This window comes from Dipodomys spectabilis, unplaced genomic scaffold (assembly GCF_019054845.1).
Source record: "Dipodomys spectabilis isolate Male_0828 unplaced genomic scaffold, ASM1905484v1 ptg000387l, whole genome shotgun sequence".
In the NCBI taxonomy this organism is placed as follows: Eukaryota; Metazoa; Chordata; class Mammalia; order Rodentia; family Heteromyidae; genus Dipodomys; species Dipodomys spectabilis.
The window spans coordinates 3,174,128-3,193,628 of NW_024871064.1; the positions used below are offsets into that span (position 1 = coordinate 3,174,128).

General features: G+C 37.1%; 1 protein-coding gene across 1 annotated transcript in view; it reads right to left on the reverse strand.

The window, feature by feature from the left end:
- Nucleotides 1-9,896: 9,896 nt before the first annotated feature.
- The window catches only part of Cngb3 (cyclic nucleotide gated channel subunit beta 3), a 118,782-nt gene continuing 109,177 nt past the window's right edge, over nt 9,897-19,501 (reverse strand). The window contains exons 15-17 of the mRNA XM_042667306.1: nt 13,952-14,098; nt 13,541-13,715; nt 9,897-10,154 (exon numbers count right to left, since the gene is read on the reverse strand). Of these exons, the coding sequence (XP_042523240.1) occupies nt 9,897-10,154; nt 13,541-13,715; nt 13,952-14,098 (580 nt within the window). The remainder of the gene's footprint in view (nt 10,155-13,540; nt 13,716-13,951; nt 14,099-19,501) is intronic.

Below are 19,501 nucleotides of genomic sequence, written 5' to 3' on the forward strand. Positions count from 1 at the left end.
CTACCCTTACTGGAAATGATTATGCTCCTAACCAATGAGCCTACCCTGAAATTTGCCCACGAAATGCTGACCAATTGCTGACCAATTATGTAGAAGCCGGCAAACCTTAAACCCTCTCCTATTTGCTGGAAACCTTATAAGAATCCTACTGAACATATGGTCAGGGTTCAAAACTCTGACCCACTGTGTTGGTGACGACTGTGAGTCCAGGCTCCAGCTTTCGAATAAATGACTCTTGCTGTTTGCATTGGTTGTGTTCTCTGGGGGGGGGGGGGGGTCTCGAGTTTGAGTCTAACACTATCTCTTTACTCATTTTTACAAACATGACATCTAAATTCAAGCTGTGTTTGTCTTTCACATAGTCCAATCCTAATAAGATCTGTGATTAAGTCCGTTCCCAAAAGACAAGCTAAATTTAATCTTTCCTCTCAGACTGGGAATATAAATATGGTCCAAGCTTAATCATCGTTTGACCTTGTGAAATTTTGAGAACTGCATTTGTTTACTTGAAAAAAATCCTTCCCTTAGCAGGTGCTACTTTGATCAAGTTAATATATGATCTTCATGTTTGAAAAATTACATAGTATCCTTTAGCCTGGGACTACCATACTACAGAGTAACTCTAGAAAAGGATTATGGCTTGTGGTTTTTAAAATGAGGGCTTGGAGTAAGAATCTGTGAATTATCCACTCTGTGATTCTGTTACAAACAACTGAGCTTTAAGATTTATTTAAGCCTGAATGCAAGAAACTGCATTAAGCCTGGTTAATAAACCTTAACATTCATTGTGTGCTGAATTCTGCATTACCTGACAATCCCAACAGAGAGGTCATCCATAAATTTGTAGCAGAATCACTGTGTGCGGTGGGCAGTGATGACTAGGGATACAGAGGGACAGTAAGAAAAGCTGTGACCTTTCAGGTAGCTCCTCCTTGCCTCATCCAAGGGAGTTATTACCTAGAAATGTCAGGTTGTATTGCTTAATGATGCACATTTATTTGACCTTTGCACCATCAGTTCTAGTCACAAAAGTTATAGTAGGGAAAATACAGCCAGTCATAAAAGCTCATAGAGGAAAACATCAAATTTTACTACAGTGTTATGGATATGGTGCTTAAAATATGAATTTCAAGTATCTTTGGTCTGATTAGGTACAATAAATTCCAGAATAGTATAGTGATTAATCTCTTCAAAAGATTTGAGAAATTCCTCATAGGAAAGTAAAAGAATTATATCATGTAAAAAGGTCCAAATTATAGACAGTATAGAATATTCCTCTTTGGTTGGTATTCTATATGGCAATTTTTCACCTACTGAATTTAGATAATCTGTTATATATTATTTTAGGGTTATTTAATAGCAGCATTAAGCCAGAAATGGTCTCTAGACTGTAGAGGCAAGGGCAACTTTTTCCTTTTTTGGCATATACTGAGAGCTTTTGGCCCATTTGGATACAACATTTGGCAGCATTGTATATTATAAAAGTAATTTCTAGGTAACCTCTCACTTTTCAAGGAAAAATATACATATTTTTGACATGGTGTATGTGTAAGATTGCCTGAAATATCAGATAAAAATATAGTATACCAAATTAAAATTGAATTACATATGTTTAGTATATTGATGTATTAAATATGACACAGACCATATCTATACCACAAATTGTTCACTAACTGGGAGTCCAGCAATTATTCTAAAACTCTTAAGTGATAGATTCCATAATTGGCCATAATTTTTCCACTTTGTCTGTCTCCACCATTTTTTACAATGTGACTCTGCAGTCCTCTCTAATATTTGTATTTGGGCTGGTCTTGGGAGTTAATTTGTGACTTGCCATAATAGAATATGGTTGAAGTAATGATGACCAGTTTGGAGCCTAGGCCTCCATAGCCTTGCTCACTTTTTGCTTGCTTTGTCTCTTGGAGCCATGGATCTTCTAGGCCCAGGTGAACCTTTTGGAGTATGAGTGGGAGACCATATGGATTAGAGACAAACAATTCCATTTAAGAACGGTCTACTCCAGCCAACCTAGTCAACCAACAGCTGACAGAAGTGCTTAAATTACCCCAGGAAAGACCAGAAGAACTACCAGCTGACTTTAGCCCAAACTGGCAACATTGCGAATCATGAGTTCATAAGTAATTCTTATTTTAAGTAATTAAGTTTTAGATGTAAAATGCAAATTGATAAAAAGCAGAATTGCCTTCCTTATAATATGTGGGGTCTGTGTGTGTGTGTGTGTGTGTGTGTGTGTGCTGGGGATTAGGACCCAGGGCATTGTTCTAGGTTATCACTAGGCAAGTACTGTACTACTAAGCTATATCCTTATTCCTGAATATGCTACTTTCCCCCCCTTTTCTTTCTTCTTTTTTTTTCTTTCTTTTTTATGATGGTGATGGTGGTACTCAGGACCTTGAACTGGTTATGACTTGCTTGCTCTGCTAAGTGTACTACCACTTGAATCGTGATGAGTCTTGTTTCTCTTTTCTTTTTTCTTTTTTTCTGGTTATTTTGACATAGTCTCAGAAATTTCCTGTTAAGGCTGGCTTCAAATCATGCTTCTGGATCTTAGCCTCCTGAGTAGCTAGAATACAGGTGTGAACTACTGGCATATAGCAGAGTAAGGCCTTTTTAAAGACTAGAGAGACTTTTTAGATTGCACTGTGTTTTGAGAGCCACAAGGTCAAAGTAATGGAGGTAAGTACGAGAGTAGTGGTTTCGCCTTCATGAAGATATTTGGCTTAAGCTAATGTTAAGTTTGGAATGTTTAAAGAAAGAAATGGTAGTGGGATGGGCTGGGAAGGTGCTCAGTGGTAGAGTGCTTGCCTTGCATGCCTGAGGCCCTGGGTTGGATTCCTCAGCACCACATAAGCAAAAATAAAAAAGTAGGAAGTGGCACTGTGGCTCAAGTGGTAGAGCACTAGCCTTGAGCTGAAGAGCTGAGGGACAGCGCCCAGGCCCAGAGTTCAAGCCCCACGACCAGACCAAAAAAAAAAAAGAAATGGTGGTGGGAAGTGGAATGGTTTAACCTACATCATCTTGCTTGGAAGCAGGCTACATCATAAACTTGATGATATACAGCATGTCTTTGGAAATGAAGTTGGGAGGTTGTTCTGTACCCAAAGCATTTTGAAGACTTTGTAACTGGTACACATGGAATAAAGTATAGAATATTGAAAGATAAAGAAGCTGAATGAAGAAAGGAAGTATATGAGGGGAGAATTCAGTCATAATACTCAATGTTAAACTAGGAAAATTGAGTGGGTGGGTAGAGGTGGGAGAGATGGGAGAGAATGATGAAAGGGGTGATATTAATCAAGATGCATTATAGTTATAGACTAGCATGTTGAATTCACACAATCACTTAAAGATATTAAAAAATATAACTTAAGAAGAAGAAAAAGAAGAATCCCTGCCATCTTATTAAGCATATCTGAATGAGAACTTTCTGGTAATTTGTAAATCCTAAGCTAGGAGAATGAAGAGAAGGTAGGATGAAAATCTGGAAGGTTCTACACATTGTACACCAGATGATTATTTCAGAACAGGCTCAGCCATGAGACTGAGGCCTGCTGGAGTGGTAAAGGCAGACTCAGGAAATCTAGGGCCATGGACAGGGAGAATGTATATTTAATTTGAAGATCCTGTGTACTCAGCTGCTTTTTAATTGCAGACACACACAATTATTCTATGCTAGAAAAATGAAGTAGAGCAAAAACCACTGGGATTTGCCTCTGATTTTAAGCATTGAAGTTTTTAATAAGTCATCTTTTTTTCAATATTGGGCTTAAACTCATGCCTCATGCTTGCTAGGCAGGTGCTCTACCACTTGAGCCATACTCCCAGCTCAGATTATCTATTTCTTTTTTTTAAAATTGTTACTGTAAAGGTGATATACAGAGGGGATACAGGACCATAAGTCAGGTAATGCGTACCTTTCTTTCTGAAGAGTATTACTCCTTCCCACCCTTTCTCTCAGTTTTTCCCTCCCAACCTTCCTACTACAAATTGTGTAGTTCATTTTCAACTAGTGTCTAGTGAGTATCATTGCTGTATTTGTTCAACCTTTGTCCCACCCTCCCTAAGACAGATAAACTTACATATAAGACAAAAGGCACAGGAAGCAAAAACAGCCTCAAAGAAGGAAAAAAAACAAACAAAAACAAAAAAACAACAAAAACCCTCTTGTTTCCATTTCTTGGAGTTCATGTCAATAAATATCATTTTATATGATCATATGCACTTGTCTGTTGAGCCTTTGGGATCCTCTTGTAAGCATCAGATTATTTATTTCTATTACTATTTACATTTTCCTCTTTCACTATCTTTATATATTTTATGATCTGTTCAATTTACAGTAATGCAGAAATTAGGCATCAATAGAGTGCTGTATTATATGTTATTTTCTGAAAATGCAATGCATATGGCATATTTCCATAGACATCTGTATACTTTTTAGTTATATGGATTTTAATTATATGGTCTCATGTGTGCCAGGAAGTGCTCTGCCACTGCCTGACATACAGTGTTTTGTCTATGCTTTAAATCTAGAGCCTATAAAAACTACTTTTGGTAGTCAACAAAAGACAGAATGCTAAGAAAAGTTTGTTTACTTGAATCATAGCCTCAGAAACTTTGCTATATGAAATCTTATCAGCACATTTGTATCCATTTTGACACACAGAAGTAGCCAGATGCATAACTTTAAATACAAGACGTTTTGGACACAACAGTCTCTTTTTCTGAGTAATTTCTGGAGTCTGTTTCTAAGCTTAATGTTAACCTTTCTTGTCCCAGGCTTTATGTTAACCCTTTAATGGACAGTATTTTTTTAAATCTGTCTGTGTCACAGATCACTCCACTTAAACTCAACTTAAACTCTCTCTTCCACTATTCCATAGTAAGCTTATCCTTCCTCTGTTTGGTGGGATACTATTTACTCGGGTGAGTGTTTTCTTTTGTTGCAACTTAATAAACTTGGTTATGTTATACTTATTTCCTGATGGGGCTTTTTGCAGAAGGGTTTTATAAAAATACACATGCATGGAATTATGGAACATATCTTTTGTTTTGTTTTTCCTTATTTTTTAAGAACCCACCTACAATATCCATGTTGCAATATGCAAATCTAATCCATTAATTTCAGTTTCTGAATAGAGCTCCATCTTATAAACATATCTGCACTCCCACACTTCATATTGTTTTTATCCATTCTCCTATGTTGCTTCCAGTTCCTTTGTGCTCTAAAAATGCTGTCTCTCTCCATGCCATTTCCTCTTATAGATCTGCTGGGGAATTTTCTGCTGTATATATATACTCTGAAATAGTCCTGCTATAATTTAAGATATACCACCAGGATTTTACTAAATATATTGCCAGAATAGTATTTCCAATGTACATACTTGCCAGAGCTTGGCATTATTTTTTACTTTCCAGTGTTCTCCAACTAGATGGATATAAAATGGCTTTCTTTCTCTTCTGATTTGTATTTCTTTGAGCACAAGTGAAGCCAAGAATATTTCCTGTGTCAATTGTTATTTGTTGTTCCCCTCCCATAAAATACCTATTCATATACCCTCTCCCTTATAAAAACAACTTTGTTTTCTGTCTTTATACTAATAAAACTTAGAAGTCAGTCTTTATATTGTTATAATTTATAGCTAAGCAAAGCCAATTTATACTTAGCTAGAAATTAACCATAGTAGAATGATGTACAATATGAAAGTGCAAAAGATAATCCATTACAATTGCATCATAATAGGTTCAGAGGAAGTTGGGAGAAATAAAAATGTGCTCAGCTTGGAATCCTAGAAAAGAAATGATAGAAAAGAGAGACTATTGTCTAGGCTAAAGCAAGCAGCACAGACAAAGGCTTGAAGAAGGAAGAGATCAGCTTAAACAGAAGGTATGGTAGTGGTAGTGTTAATTAACTTTTAATAAAAAAGATTTAATTGGTAGAGAACTAGTAGATCCCTGTGACAGTTAATGTTAGGAGTTAACTTGACAGGTTCACAGGGCAGGATGTAAGACCTTGCTTGCCAGTATGTCATTGAGGGGGTTTCTGGATGAGATCAGCATTTGAATTGGAGGACTGGCGAGCAAGAGTGGGCGTCCTGTAATATACGGAAGTAGATGGAGGAAAGGAGAATTCCTGTTCCAGCTGGTACATTATTAGTCTTATACTGACTTAGACCAGAATTTATGGCATCTGCTTTCCTGGTCCTCTGGCCTTTGGAATCAGACTGGAATGATACCACCAGCTCTCTTGGGTCTCTCTCATGCAGATTGAAGATCATAGGCCTTTCAGCCTTCACAACTGTGTAAGACAATAAATCCCTTAATCATGAATATTGAAATGTCATAAAGACCACTGAAATGTCTCTATATAATATTAAAATATTGAATGTCATGTGAAAGACTAAAATCTCTATATGCAATATTAAAATATATAAGTCTTATATATAACTATACATTTTTTATTACCATAAGAAGTTAGCTCTTGCAAGCATAGGATGATTACAATTTTCCATCTTCAAGCTGGAGACCAGGAAAGCCAGGAGTGCAGCTTACTGGTTTTGTTTCTCTGAAGAATCTGAACTAATATAGTCCCCTGGGTAACATGATCAAAAGTGGGGTTTCGGAAAGTTCTGATTTTCTTATGACAAAGGACTGAGAACAGATTATAGGTAGGAAGTGAATCTTTATTTAGAATGAACAGAAAATATTTGCTAGGCATTAACATTGGGATTAACAAAGAAAGAACGATTAGAAAGGTTAACAAAAGGAAAAAATTGACATGTAAGTAATGGAAGAGCTATTGATTATTCTTGTATTGAGGGTTGAACTCAGGGCCTCACATCTTAATAGACCAGCACTCTACCACTGAGCCACATCCCCAGCCCTCCTTTTTTTTTTTTTTTTTACAAAGAACAAAGAAAGGTTTATTTAGAGTATTTTTTCTCTTCTCTTTCTTTCTTTCTTTCTTTCTTTCTTTCTTTCTTTCTTTCTTTCTTTCTTTCTTTCTTTCTTTCTTTCTTTCTTTCTTTCTTTCTTTCTTTCTTTCTTTCTTTCTTTCTTTCTTTCTTTCTTTTATTGTAAAAATACCTTACAAAGGAGTTACAATTACATGGGCAAGATAATGAGTACATTTCTTATCAAGCAGTTGCTTCCTCCTTTGTTTCCCCTTCCCATCCCTTCCCATCCTCCCCCACCCCTCCAAAGTTGTAAAGTTCATTTTTCGACATAACAACTGTACATCTCATTGTTGCAATGGGTCCACCTGTATCCCTATTTAAATGATTTGTTTTTTCCCTTCCCCTCCACAAATTATACCAACACCAAATACAGTGAAAACAGGGGTTATACCGTGGGGGAGGGACATACAAAGCAACAAAGAAATCATCTTATAAATATGTTAGAAACAATTGCCTGAAAGAAAAAGCATTTGAATCCTTATCTTGGGGTTCATTTTGCCTAACATCAACTTATCTGACCTTTTCTGCTTGTCTCAGACATATACTAGTTATTGCAAATAAGGGAAACCATGGGACCTGTTTCTTTGGGCCTGTCTTACTTCACTTAATATAGTTTTGTCCAAGTCTTTCCATTTCCTAACAAATGTCCAGCCCTCCTTTTTTGCTGGTTATTTTGGAGATGGAGTCTAGTGAACTTTCTGCCTTGGCTGGCCTTGAACCATGGTCCTTCAGATCTTAGCCTTCTGTATAGTTAGAATTGCAGGTAGGAGCCACTGGTACTTATATAAGTTCTTATACTATTTTAGTGTGTATATTGGGAATAAGAGGATGATGATAATTTATAAGGATAATTTTGGAGGAAGTTTAAGCAATAGAAGAAGGTTGCAATGATGTTATAACTTTTATTTGAAGAAGTTATAGAATGTAAGGTGGTCATGAGTTCATGAGGTTTATTTATTTTCCTTGTTAAACTTTCTATGTTTTCTAATCACTCTTTCTACACAAAACTCCCATTCATTAAGTATTTGTCTATATTTCCTTTTGTAAAACTTGTCTTATTTTGTGATATTCAAACGCTGTATTAAAAACGGCAGCTTTAGGGCTGGAAAGGTGGCTCAGTGGTAGAGTGCTTGCCTTGCATGCATGAGATCCTGGGTTCGATTCCTCAGCACCACATAAGCAGAAAAAGCCAGAAGTGGCACTGTGGCTCAAGTGGTAGAGCACTATCCTTGAGCTGAAGAGCTGAGGGACAGCACCCGGGCCCAGAGTTCAGGCCCCATGACCGAATTACAAAAAAAAGGCACTTTATCTCCAAATGATATATATTGTTATATCCATTTGCACATGGTTTGCTGAATACATCCATGTTGTAGTCTCTTGGGCTAATACAATTTGTTAAAAATCCTTTCACAAAGTGCTACTGCAGTGGCCATCTTCTGGGATTTAGAAATAGCCTTATTAAACAGACCTTGATGTTATACACTAATGGCATTTATTAAAATGGAATTCTATATGTATTATTACTTCCGACATCAGCTTGGCTTTTTTAGTCTCCTCACAGCATGCTGCTTTGGTAATTATGCTAATGCTAGCTGATTCATAAGGACAACTTCCTAAAATGCACTTAATTAACGTGGAGATTTTGTAAACAGCTGTACATGTAGGTTCCGCAAATCGTGGGGATATGTCAATCTGACGTGTGTACAGTCTGCCTTTCTAACCTCATCACTTTTTTTTAAAAAAAAAGCTAAAACTTAAAACAATATGAAGCTCCAATCTGGTACCTTCTTCATGAAGCAAGTGCTTCAGGAAGTGTAGGAAGTGTCACTTTGATTATTATTATTATTCTATTGGTACTGAAGTTTGAACTCAGTGCCCCTTTCTTGTTAGGCAAGCGCTCTACTGTTTGAGCCACACTCCCAGTCCTTTTTGCTTTAGTTATTTTTCAGGTAGGACCTTGTGTGTTGTCCAGGGCTAGCTCTGTGCTGCTGTCTTCCTATCTCTGCCTCCTGTGTAGCTGAGATTATAGAAAAATACCATTGGTCTTTTTTTGCTTTTGTCTACCTCAAACTGCCACTGTCCTACCTCTGCCCGCCAAGTATCTGGGAATACAGCTCTGAGATGGCACGTTAGCCAATGTGAAGGTAAGAGAGCATCTGATTCTGCCAGTCTGAGTCTGTTGGGCAAGAGGCGATAGGTAGATTTTTTGTTTTTTAAGTTAAGAAAATACTAACATGCATTTCATTGGAAAAGAGTCTAATTTTTCCATCATGTTTCTGCAATGTGATTTTGCCAATTTGTGGGTCTCGGTGACCAACATTGCTGTTTGGTGAACATCAGATTTCTTTTCAAAAGGCTTCATTTCTGTTTCCTTTCATTCTCAGCTGCTATACTAGTAGATTTTTTTTCCTGACTCATCATTCTCATTTAAATGGAAATCACTTGAATTTTAAACTTATTTGATATAAAATCCCATATCCCACTGCAGCTCACAAGGTGTTATTCTACCTAGGACGGTTAGCCAGAATAAACCATTCTATGTTAGAAATTAAACAAAGTACATTAATTTAGGTGAAAACTCAGGATAGTGGATTACATAAGCCAAGACCAAACTAATCAAAATGGGAAGATGAGACATGATTAGGAGGGAACAGAAGGAAAAAATAAAAACTACCATATATGATTGTAAGAAACAGCAGTTGCACAAAGATAATGACAGTGGAAAACAGGGTGTTTTAAATAATCTCATTACTGTTGCATGAAAATGACATTTTCAGATAAGTCATAGAAGCTAACCTAGAGATTTGCCTGGAGTTTCTCAAGGAATCCAGCAAGGTTGGTTCCTCTTATTCGTGTAAATGACAGTCCTGGATACAATCTCTTTGGGAACTGGCAAGGTTACATCTAAAGAGAATCAAACATTTATTGTTCAGCCTTTTCCTTGACTTCAACAGTCAGAACCTCTTCCCCAACCTGGGTGGAAGGAGCCATGCTTATGATGAGTGATTGATGGGAAGTTCCTCTGGGTAAAACTGCCTTTCTAGTCAATGGGGGCATTTCTTCTGCTGTAGGAGGACTTGCTCTACATTTGTCTCTGTCCAATGTTTTCTCTGCTAGCTCTCTTCCTTTATCTTCATATTCTTCACCTTTGCCCTCTCCTTTGGAATTTTCATTTTCTTTCTGGAAAAAAAAGCAGGCACAAAGAATTGGCATTGAAATTGCAATCAAAGATATTGGAGTCATGACCAGGACAAACACGGCTTGAGGGAAGTAAATGTGTCTGCTTTGCTTCCAACTGTCATTGGACTATGTTTACTGGTGTGCTGGAGGAGGAAGCTGAGCTGTTTTGTGGGGTTACAGTGTTAGTCTACATCACATTTTTCTCTAGCCCTGACAAGGAAGTCTGTTACTGTTGCTCCTTGTATTTCTATCATTATTAGATTCAGGAATGAGAGACTTTGCTTTTACTTTTAAAATTTTTTGCTTATTTCATCTATTTTATGGAGATGAAATAAATATTTTTTCTTTAAGTGGTTGTACAGAGGGGTTTCAATTCAACATGTCAACTTATAAGTATAATTTACCTTGATCAATGTCACTCCTTCCATCTTTCTCCCAACCTCAAGTTCTCTCATCCCCGCAAGTGACCCCGTTCCATTTTCATATACAGTCATTGAATTTGGATATGAAATTTTTAGTATTTGTGTTTACTAAAATATTAACCAAATACTATATAAAATACCTGTTCTCTGTTCCTTACTGATAATGCTTGTAATTAACTTGCTAAAGGCTTGCCCAAAGTTTGATTCTTCACAGGTAGAATTGAGATTTTTAACTTGACACACTTACTTACATAGTTCTTTATCTTCATATGTCTGTTGTGTAGATGATTATTTCTGGGTTGATATCAATGAGATATTTGTCTTTCACTGTGTATCTTTTTTTCACTACAGTTTGGATATGTAAAAATTAAAGAGGCAAACTTAAGTCTATTGAATAGGACTGACGGCATATTTACTCATTTTCTAAAAGGTCCATAGCTACCCATTCCTATTGTTGTTGTAAAATAATGACTAAGTTCAAAAAACCCAACTTTCTGCTCTATTTCTCAATACATTTATTTCTCTCATAGCTTTATTAGAAGAATCAAAGAAATGCAGAAACAAAAGAAAGGAAAAAACAATCACATTTGAGTACTTTTACATTTTTAGGAATCAGAGATGTAAGTCTGAACTCTGAGTAATCATTTTTTGCACTGTAGCTAATTATGATCTTACTTAAATTCTTCATTCTGGATCTCAGCTTCTTCACCTATGACATGAAAGGCTTGTGTAAATATATAGGTATATTTCTGTCATTAATAATTTTGACATTTATTGATTGAATATTTGTGAAAATGTTTACTGGACTATTGGCCACATAATGTATGGAAATTTCTGTTTATATGGTTTAGCTGCATGTGTATTGTTGACTCTTACTCATGGTAATTCTGTGTTTTAAAAAAGTTTTTATTAAGTAGTTGTACAAAAAGTTTACCATTACATACATAATTCTGTTTTATGAGGTGAAGTGAGCACTGGAATGGCAAATATGAACCATTGCTCCCAGAGGAGATACAGAGTTCGTCCTATGAGTCTTTGCCCTTGTGGTGGTTTTGGTTTTTTTTGTTTGTTTTGCAGATCCCGGGTCTTGAACTCAGGGCTAGATACTTTTCCTGTGCTTTTTTGTGTTCAAGGCTAGCACTATACCATTTGAGTCACAGCATTACCTCCAGCTTTGGTGGTTAATTGGAGATAAAAGTCTCACAGATTTTCCTTGAATCACCATCCTCAGATTTCAGCCTCATGAGTAGCTAGGATTACAGACATGAGCCAGAAGTGCCCGGCTAGGCCACGTTTTGTTAACTGATCAATACATAACTATGTTCATGTATGTTTCTATATACTTTTAAAAAATTGGTTTGATGAATTGTTGATTCATTACACTAAGCTCATGGACAACAGCTTTATAGCTAGTGCTGGAATAAATTTTATCCAATATACATATTTTCTGTGTAAGAAACACCTAAGTATTTTTGCACATAGGAACTTATGTACTTTAGTGCTATTTGGGGGCCACTTTTTTTCTTCTGGTTTTATTCTTCATCTTTAAAAAATTATCTTTAAGTAGTGTATAACAGAGCTGCCATTCACAAAAGCAGTTTATGAATACAATGCGTCTTGAACACTGTCGCTCCTTTCAACACTCTCACCCAACCCTCCCTTACCCACTCCTCTTTTTTTTTTTTTTGCATTTTGCCAGTGACTTTTCTTTTTTTTCAATTTTTATTAATTTTTATTTATTTTTTATTGTGAAAATACTGTACAGAGAGGTTACAATTACATGGGCAAGATAATGAGTACATTTCTTATCAAGCATTGTAGCCTCCTCCTTTGTTTCCCCTTCCCATCCCTTCCCATCCTCCCCCTGCCCCCCTACCCAATCCTCCCCCCCTTCCCTCCTCTTCTTAACTTTGTAGTATGTACATTGAATTCTTGATGGCATTTTCCTTGGGGGTAATTTTATTTTATTTTATGTATTTATTTATTTATTTTTGGGTCCAGTCGTGGGGCCTGAACTCTGGGCCTGGGTGCTGTCCCTCAGCTCTTCAGCTCAAGGCTAGCGCTCTACCACTTGAGCCACAGCGCCACTTCCGGCTTTTTTTCTTTTTGCTTATGTGGTGCTGAAGAACCGAACCCAGCGCCTTAGGCATGCAAGGCTCTACCACTAAGCCACCTTCCCAGCCCTTTGGGGGTAATTTTAAACAGCAAGATCACCAAAACATTTTTTTTTTTGTCAGTCATGGAGCTTGAACTCTGGGCCTAGGTGCTGTCCCTCGGTCTTCAGTTCAAGATGAGTGCTCTACCATTTGAGCCACAGCACCACTTCTGGTTTTCTGGTGGTTTATCACAGACCTTCCTGCCTGGGCTGGCTTTGAACCGTGATGCTCAGATCTCAGCCTCCTGAGTAGCTAGGATTACAGTCATGAGCCACCGGCCCCTGACTAACATCACCAAAACATTTTTAAAAGCAAAAAATGAAATAAAAAATGAGCACAAAACAGATCACAAAAGGATCATTCCTTTGTAGTGTAGAGCTGAAACAAGAACTAAAGGGGCAAGAATTCTCCCTCACTTTGGAGTATATGTATCAGATAGATATTTTTTTCTCTTCTGCATATGAATTTGTTCATGAATGACCACAAAATTATCAGGAGTGTTCATTTGTATATTACAAATATATTGAGTAAAGAGATTCACAAATAAAGGAGCCATAAATAATAAAGTTTGACAGAATTTGCATATATATATATATATATATATATATATATAAAGGTAATCTATGTACACGTGAGGATTTAGTGGGATGATATATGAAGATAAAGCTTCAATAGGGACATATATGAAGTAGTACTTATTAGCATTAGATTAGTCCAAATTATTCCAAATTCTGAAATGGAATTAGAATGGAAGCACGTCTGTGCTCTGTCACTCTCTACCACAGCCCTCCACTTACTCCCTTAGTACCTGAGCTGCTTGCTCTCTTTTCAATGTGAAGAGTCTTCCAAAATCTGCTTTTCCTGGGCCTCTCAGAAAAGCTTGAAATATCTTGGGTGTCTCTTTTTTTGATGGGAAGAGACAGGCGAGTCCTTTTCTTGGAGGGGTTGTCTCTGTGGCCTTACCCTTCTGCTTTAAAAGCACCCTGGGGACAGGAGAGAAACATTGCTTTGGGTAGCTCTTGGAGAATTTCTATAACATCTACAAGAAAAAAAGGTAATTTCTCTTTCTTGCGAATGTTCAATGGATACTGCATTGGGTTGTGTTTAAGAAGATTTCATGTGACTGTCTGACTGCAGTCATAACACACCCATCCTTACCTTAGATTCTAAAGAGTAAAGCTCCCTTTGTCTATATCGAATGGAGTTTTCAAGTCTGTACCTGGCTTTCTTCATGAGGAGCTTTTTGGAATCTGGATAATGCTGCAGAATTTCTTGGAGGGTCTTTTTGTCTAGCGTTAAAAGGTTGGCAAATCCATGGGCTACCACATCAGCAGTTCTACGGCTTCCCCCTCCTGTTGCCAGAAGGCTACAAGAGAGAAAAGCAAGTCTTGGCCATCCGTTTCATTCCTCTACAGAGACATTTTAACAAAAATGAATAGCAAATGTTATATTTCCACTCAGCATATTTGTTCTTCATAACATAGGCCTCATGTTCAATGGGAAATTGTTGTTCCATTTGAGGAAAGAACACGTTCCCCACCGTAGCCCCTGAAGCCTGTCCTATCTAAGAGTAATGGGAAGCTAAGTACGTCTAGTAAAGGTCACAGCACAGGGACATATTGTGCAAAGACTGAGACTCATTAACACTTCAGTTTTTTTCCCTCTCCTACACTTTGCTTCCAATAGGAAGGATGACCATGGATTATAGCAGCAGCTACAATATGCAAATGCTCCTGGAGAAGGAATACCTAAGGAAGTGACATCATCAGGGAAGACAAAAACCATGACACAAGAGGCTGTAGATATGGCAAACAGTTCACACATTTTAACTCTTAGATAATCTAAAACTTATACGTCTATTTATCTCAGATCCTATCATCTGTAACATCATGTTGCGCTTTCAACCATTACCAGGAATGCTAAGATGCACAAAAAAGAAACAGCCTGAAGAGACATAGTATGGGTTAGAAACAGACTGAATTAAGACAACATTTGGAATAAGAATTCCAATTAAAAATTAAGTGTGCTAGGTGTAACAGTGCACATCTGGTAATCCAAGCTGCTTAGAAGATAAAGGTAGGAGAATCTTGGTCTGAAGTTAGCCTATGCAAAAGCATGAGATCCTATCTGCAAAGCAAACTGAAAGCAAAAGGAGTGAGTGTGTGAATCAAATGGTAGAGTGCGGGGCTGGGAAGGTGGCTCAGTGGTAGAGCACTTGCCTTGCATGCATGAGGCCCTGAGTTCAATTCTTCAGCACACATAAGCAGAAAAAAAAGCTGGAAGTGGCGCTGTGGCTCAAGTGGTAGAGTGCTAGCCTTGAGCTGAAGAGCTGAGGGACAGTGCCCAGGCCCAGATTTCAGGCCCCGTGACCAGACCCCCCCCCCAAAAAAAATGGTAGAGTGCTTGCCTAGCAAACACAAGGCTCTGAGTTCAATCCCCAGTACTGTCAGAAACATATAAACAAACATAACTACAATTAATCTGTTAAGAGAAAACCAAAATTCTTAAATAGGGATACAGGTTGACCCATTGTAACAATGAGATGTACAAGACACTATGTTGAAAACGAACTTTACAACTTGGGCAGGTGGTGGGGGCAGAGTAGTTGGGGAGGTGGGGAAGGAAGGGATGGTAGGGGGAATATAAAGGAGGAGGCAACCATGCTCTATAAAAAATGGAACTGTCACCCCTGTACAGTATTTTTATAATTTAAAAAAGTATATAAAAAAGAGAATTACAGAAAAGAAATCTAATGGAAAAAGTAGATTAGTCATTATGCAAGAGCCCATGACAAACATAAACAGAGATGGAATTCTAAAAAAAAAGACAAAGAAAAAAGAAATGTTAGAAGTAAATGACACTAAATAGAAATGAAAAATGTCTTTAATGTAATCATCAGTAGACTGACCCAGGAAAGACTTAGCTAGCTTGAAGATAGGTCAACAGAAACTATCCAGAGGATAAAATGAAGAGGAATAAACAGAACTGAACATTAAGAACTATAATATAATATTAAAAGCCAAACTATACTTGCAAGTAGAATAGCAGAAGGAGAAGGAAAACAGAATGCAATACATCTTTGAAGAAGTGAGGGCCTAAAACTTTCTAAAACTAATGTCAGATACCAAACTATGGAAACAGGAGACTGGGGAACATTAATCAGGAGAAATATAAAAGCAAACCAAAACTCCAAGCTATTCCTAAGCATATATTCAAGCACAAGAAACTAAAGTAAAACAAAATATCTTCAAGGAGCTAGGGGGAAGAGGGTGGATACCTAACATACACAGAAACAGGGATAAGAATTATAGTGGATAGTTAATCAGAAATCATGCAAGCCAGAGAGTGGAGTGAAAGATTTTATATGGTTGGAAACAAGCCACTAAAATTTTTATATCACTGAACACATTCTTTAAAGGTAAAGAAGAGTAGCCTGGCACCAGTGGCACATGCCTGTAATCCTAGCTACTCAAGAGGCTGAGATCTGAGGAATTTATCTCCAATAAATTACCCAAAAAAGCTAGAGGTGGTGCTGTGGCTCAAGTGGTAGAGCACTAACCCTGAGCACAAACAGGCTCAGGGATAATACCCAGGCCTTGAGTTCAAACCCCAAGACTGGAAAAAAAAATCAAGAAAAAAAAGTAAAGAAGTATATAATCATTTGAATTTCTTGGATGTTTGTTGTAATATTTCCTGTGGCATCTCTGATCTTATTAATTTGAATCTCCTCTCTTCTTTTTTTCATTAATCTTGCAAGTGGTTTGTCAATTTTATTAATTTTTCAAAAAAACATTTTGGTTCATTGATTTTATGTATAGGTTATTTTCTATTTCTATTTCAAAACCTATACTCACAAGAGAAGGAAAACTGAGCAGAAATGAAGTTTTAGATACATTCAAACTGCCTAAATGGAACCAAGAAAATATAAACCTTCTAAACAATCCAATAACATGAAACAAAACAGAGGAAGTAATCAGAAGTCTTCCATCAGGGAAAAGACCTGGCCCAGATGGATTCACCACTGACTTATATAGGACTTTTAAAGATGAGCTAATACCAATACTTCTCAAGCTTTTCTGTAAAATAGAAAAAGGGAGAGCAATTCCGACTCATTTTATGTAGCCAATATCACACTCATCCTCAAACCAGATAAGGATCCAATGAAGAAAGAGAACTATAGACCAATTTCTTTGATGAACACAGATGCAAAGTTATTCAATAAAAGCCAACAGAATCCAGAAACAAATAACAAAATCATACATTATGACCAAATAAGCTTCATCCCACAGATGCCAGTCCGGTTTAACATATACAAATCAATAAATGTAATTCACTACATCAACAGAGCCAAGGACAAGAACAACATGACCATCTCAATAGATGAAGAAAAAGCCTTCAACAAAAATACAACATCCATTCATATTAAAAGCTTTGAAGAAATTAGGAACTGAAGGATCATTCCTTAAAACAATAAAGGCTATATATGACAGACCAACAGCTAACATCATACTAAATGGGGAAAACTAAAACCATTTCAGGAACAAGGCAAAGATGCCCACTCTCTCCACTCCCCTTTCAATATATTCTGGAATTCTTTTTGTTGTTGTTGTTGTTGGTGGTGGTTGTGGGGCTTGAACTCTGGGCCTAAACACTGTCCCTGATGAGCTTTTTAGCTCAAGGCTAGCTAATGCCCTACCACCTGAGCCACAGTGCCACTTCTGGTTTTCTGGTGGTTAGTTGGATATAAGAATCTTTTTTTTTTTTTGGTGAATTAACACTTTTAAAAAAATTTTTTTATTTTTTTTATTGTGAAAATACCGTACAGAGGGGTTACAATTAAATGGGCAAGATAATGAGTACATTTCTTATCAAGCATTGTAGCCTCCTCCTTTGGATATAAGAATATTACAGGGATTTTATACCTGGGCTGGCTTTGAACTGTAATCCTCAGATCTCAGCCTCCTGAGTAGATAGTATTACAGGAATGAGCCACTGGCACCTGGCACTATCTGGAATTCTTAACCAGAGCAATAAGGCAAGTAAAGGACATTAAAGGATTCACATAGGGAAATAAGAACTTACACTATCCCTATTTAAAAAAGTAAAGGAAAAACAAAGACTTCTCACAATAACAAAAACAGGAAATCATTTGTTATGAGATCAGCATGCATGAAACATTAAAAAAATTCTTCAGAGAGAAAGGCAATGTTATAGATTAGAAACTGACTTCTCCATCAAGAAAGAACATTGGAAAAGGAAGAGATGAAAGTGAGATAAAATATTTTATTTTTCTTATCTTTTTCTTGTTTGAATTACATTTACTTTTTCCAAATAAACATTTATTCTTACTTTTGAATTAACATTTGAGTGGATTTCTTTATGACATTTTTATGCATGAATATAATGTATTTTGATCAAATTCATCCTTTTCAGCAAATTCTCTTGTATTCGTTTCTTATTCTAGCCTCTTCCTCTTTTTCTTATTCTGTTATTCTCAGTTTAAATAAAAGCTAATTGTTTAGCCAAGTCCATAATCCTACTTACTCAAGAGGCTTAGATCTAAGGATTACAATTTGGAAACAGCCTGGGCAAGTAAATCCATGGGACTCTTATCTCCAATTAACCACCAAGAAAGCTAGAAGTGGAGCTGTGGCTCAAGTGGTAGAGTACTAGCTTTTAACATTGAAGGTCAGGGATAATACTCAGGTGCTGAGTTCAAGCCGCAGGACTAGTGCACGCATACACACTCACACACACACACACAGACACACTAATTTTTTAAATACTATGTATTTGGTCATGTATTTGGTAATAAAGCATATGATTAAATGCAATGAGTGAAAAGTGTCATAAGAGCTCAGGGAAGAGAATGAGATGAAGCTCTACATGAGAAATTTTTTTGGGGGGGTTGGTCATGAGGCTTAAACTCTGGGCGTGGGTGTTATCGCTCAGCTCTTCAGCTCAAGGCTAGTGCTCTACCACTTGAGCCACAAGGCCACTTCAGGTTTTCTGGCGGTTTATTGGAGATAAATCTCATGGACTTTCCTGCCTGGGCTGGCTTTGAACTGTGGTCCTCAGATCTCAGCTTCCTAAGTAGCTAGGATTACAGGCATGAGCTACGGGCTCCCAGTTGAAGTGCTATGTGTACGTAGACAAGTTGCTTTAAAATGTATATTTAAAACTTTAGGGCAACATTAAATCTTTCTGTTTATGTTTTTGACATGGTCTTCCAAGTTAATCACAAACTTGGAATCCTCCTGCCTCCACCTCCATATCGTAGGATTATAGCATAAACTACAATATTGGCAAATGAGAGTTTTTAATCCTGACCAATCTTCTAGGGTTACAGGTGTGTGCTGCTGGCACCTGTCTAAGTATAATGATTGTGCTAAGTGAGGAGATAAAAATGAATCATACAAAATGCTCAACTAAAATTAGAACAGGAAATAGATTCTGGTGGCTCACATAATCCCACCCTCTCAGGAGGATAAAATCCAGAGGATCATGGTTCAAAGGTAACCTAGGGAGAAAAAATTCACAACTTCACAGAAATGTAGCTCAAAATATGGCTGAAGTGGTAGACCATCAGTCGGTAGACCATCAGTCAAACAAATGTGAGGCTCCAAGTTCAAAATCCAGTATAGGCAAGAAAAACATACAACCCAACAAGAACCAGACAGATGTGTTGTATATCTAAATCTTCACACTCAGGATGCAGAGACACAAGGCCCTTGAGTTCAAAGCCAGAGCCTCTGTTAATAAGACACAG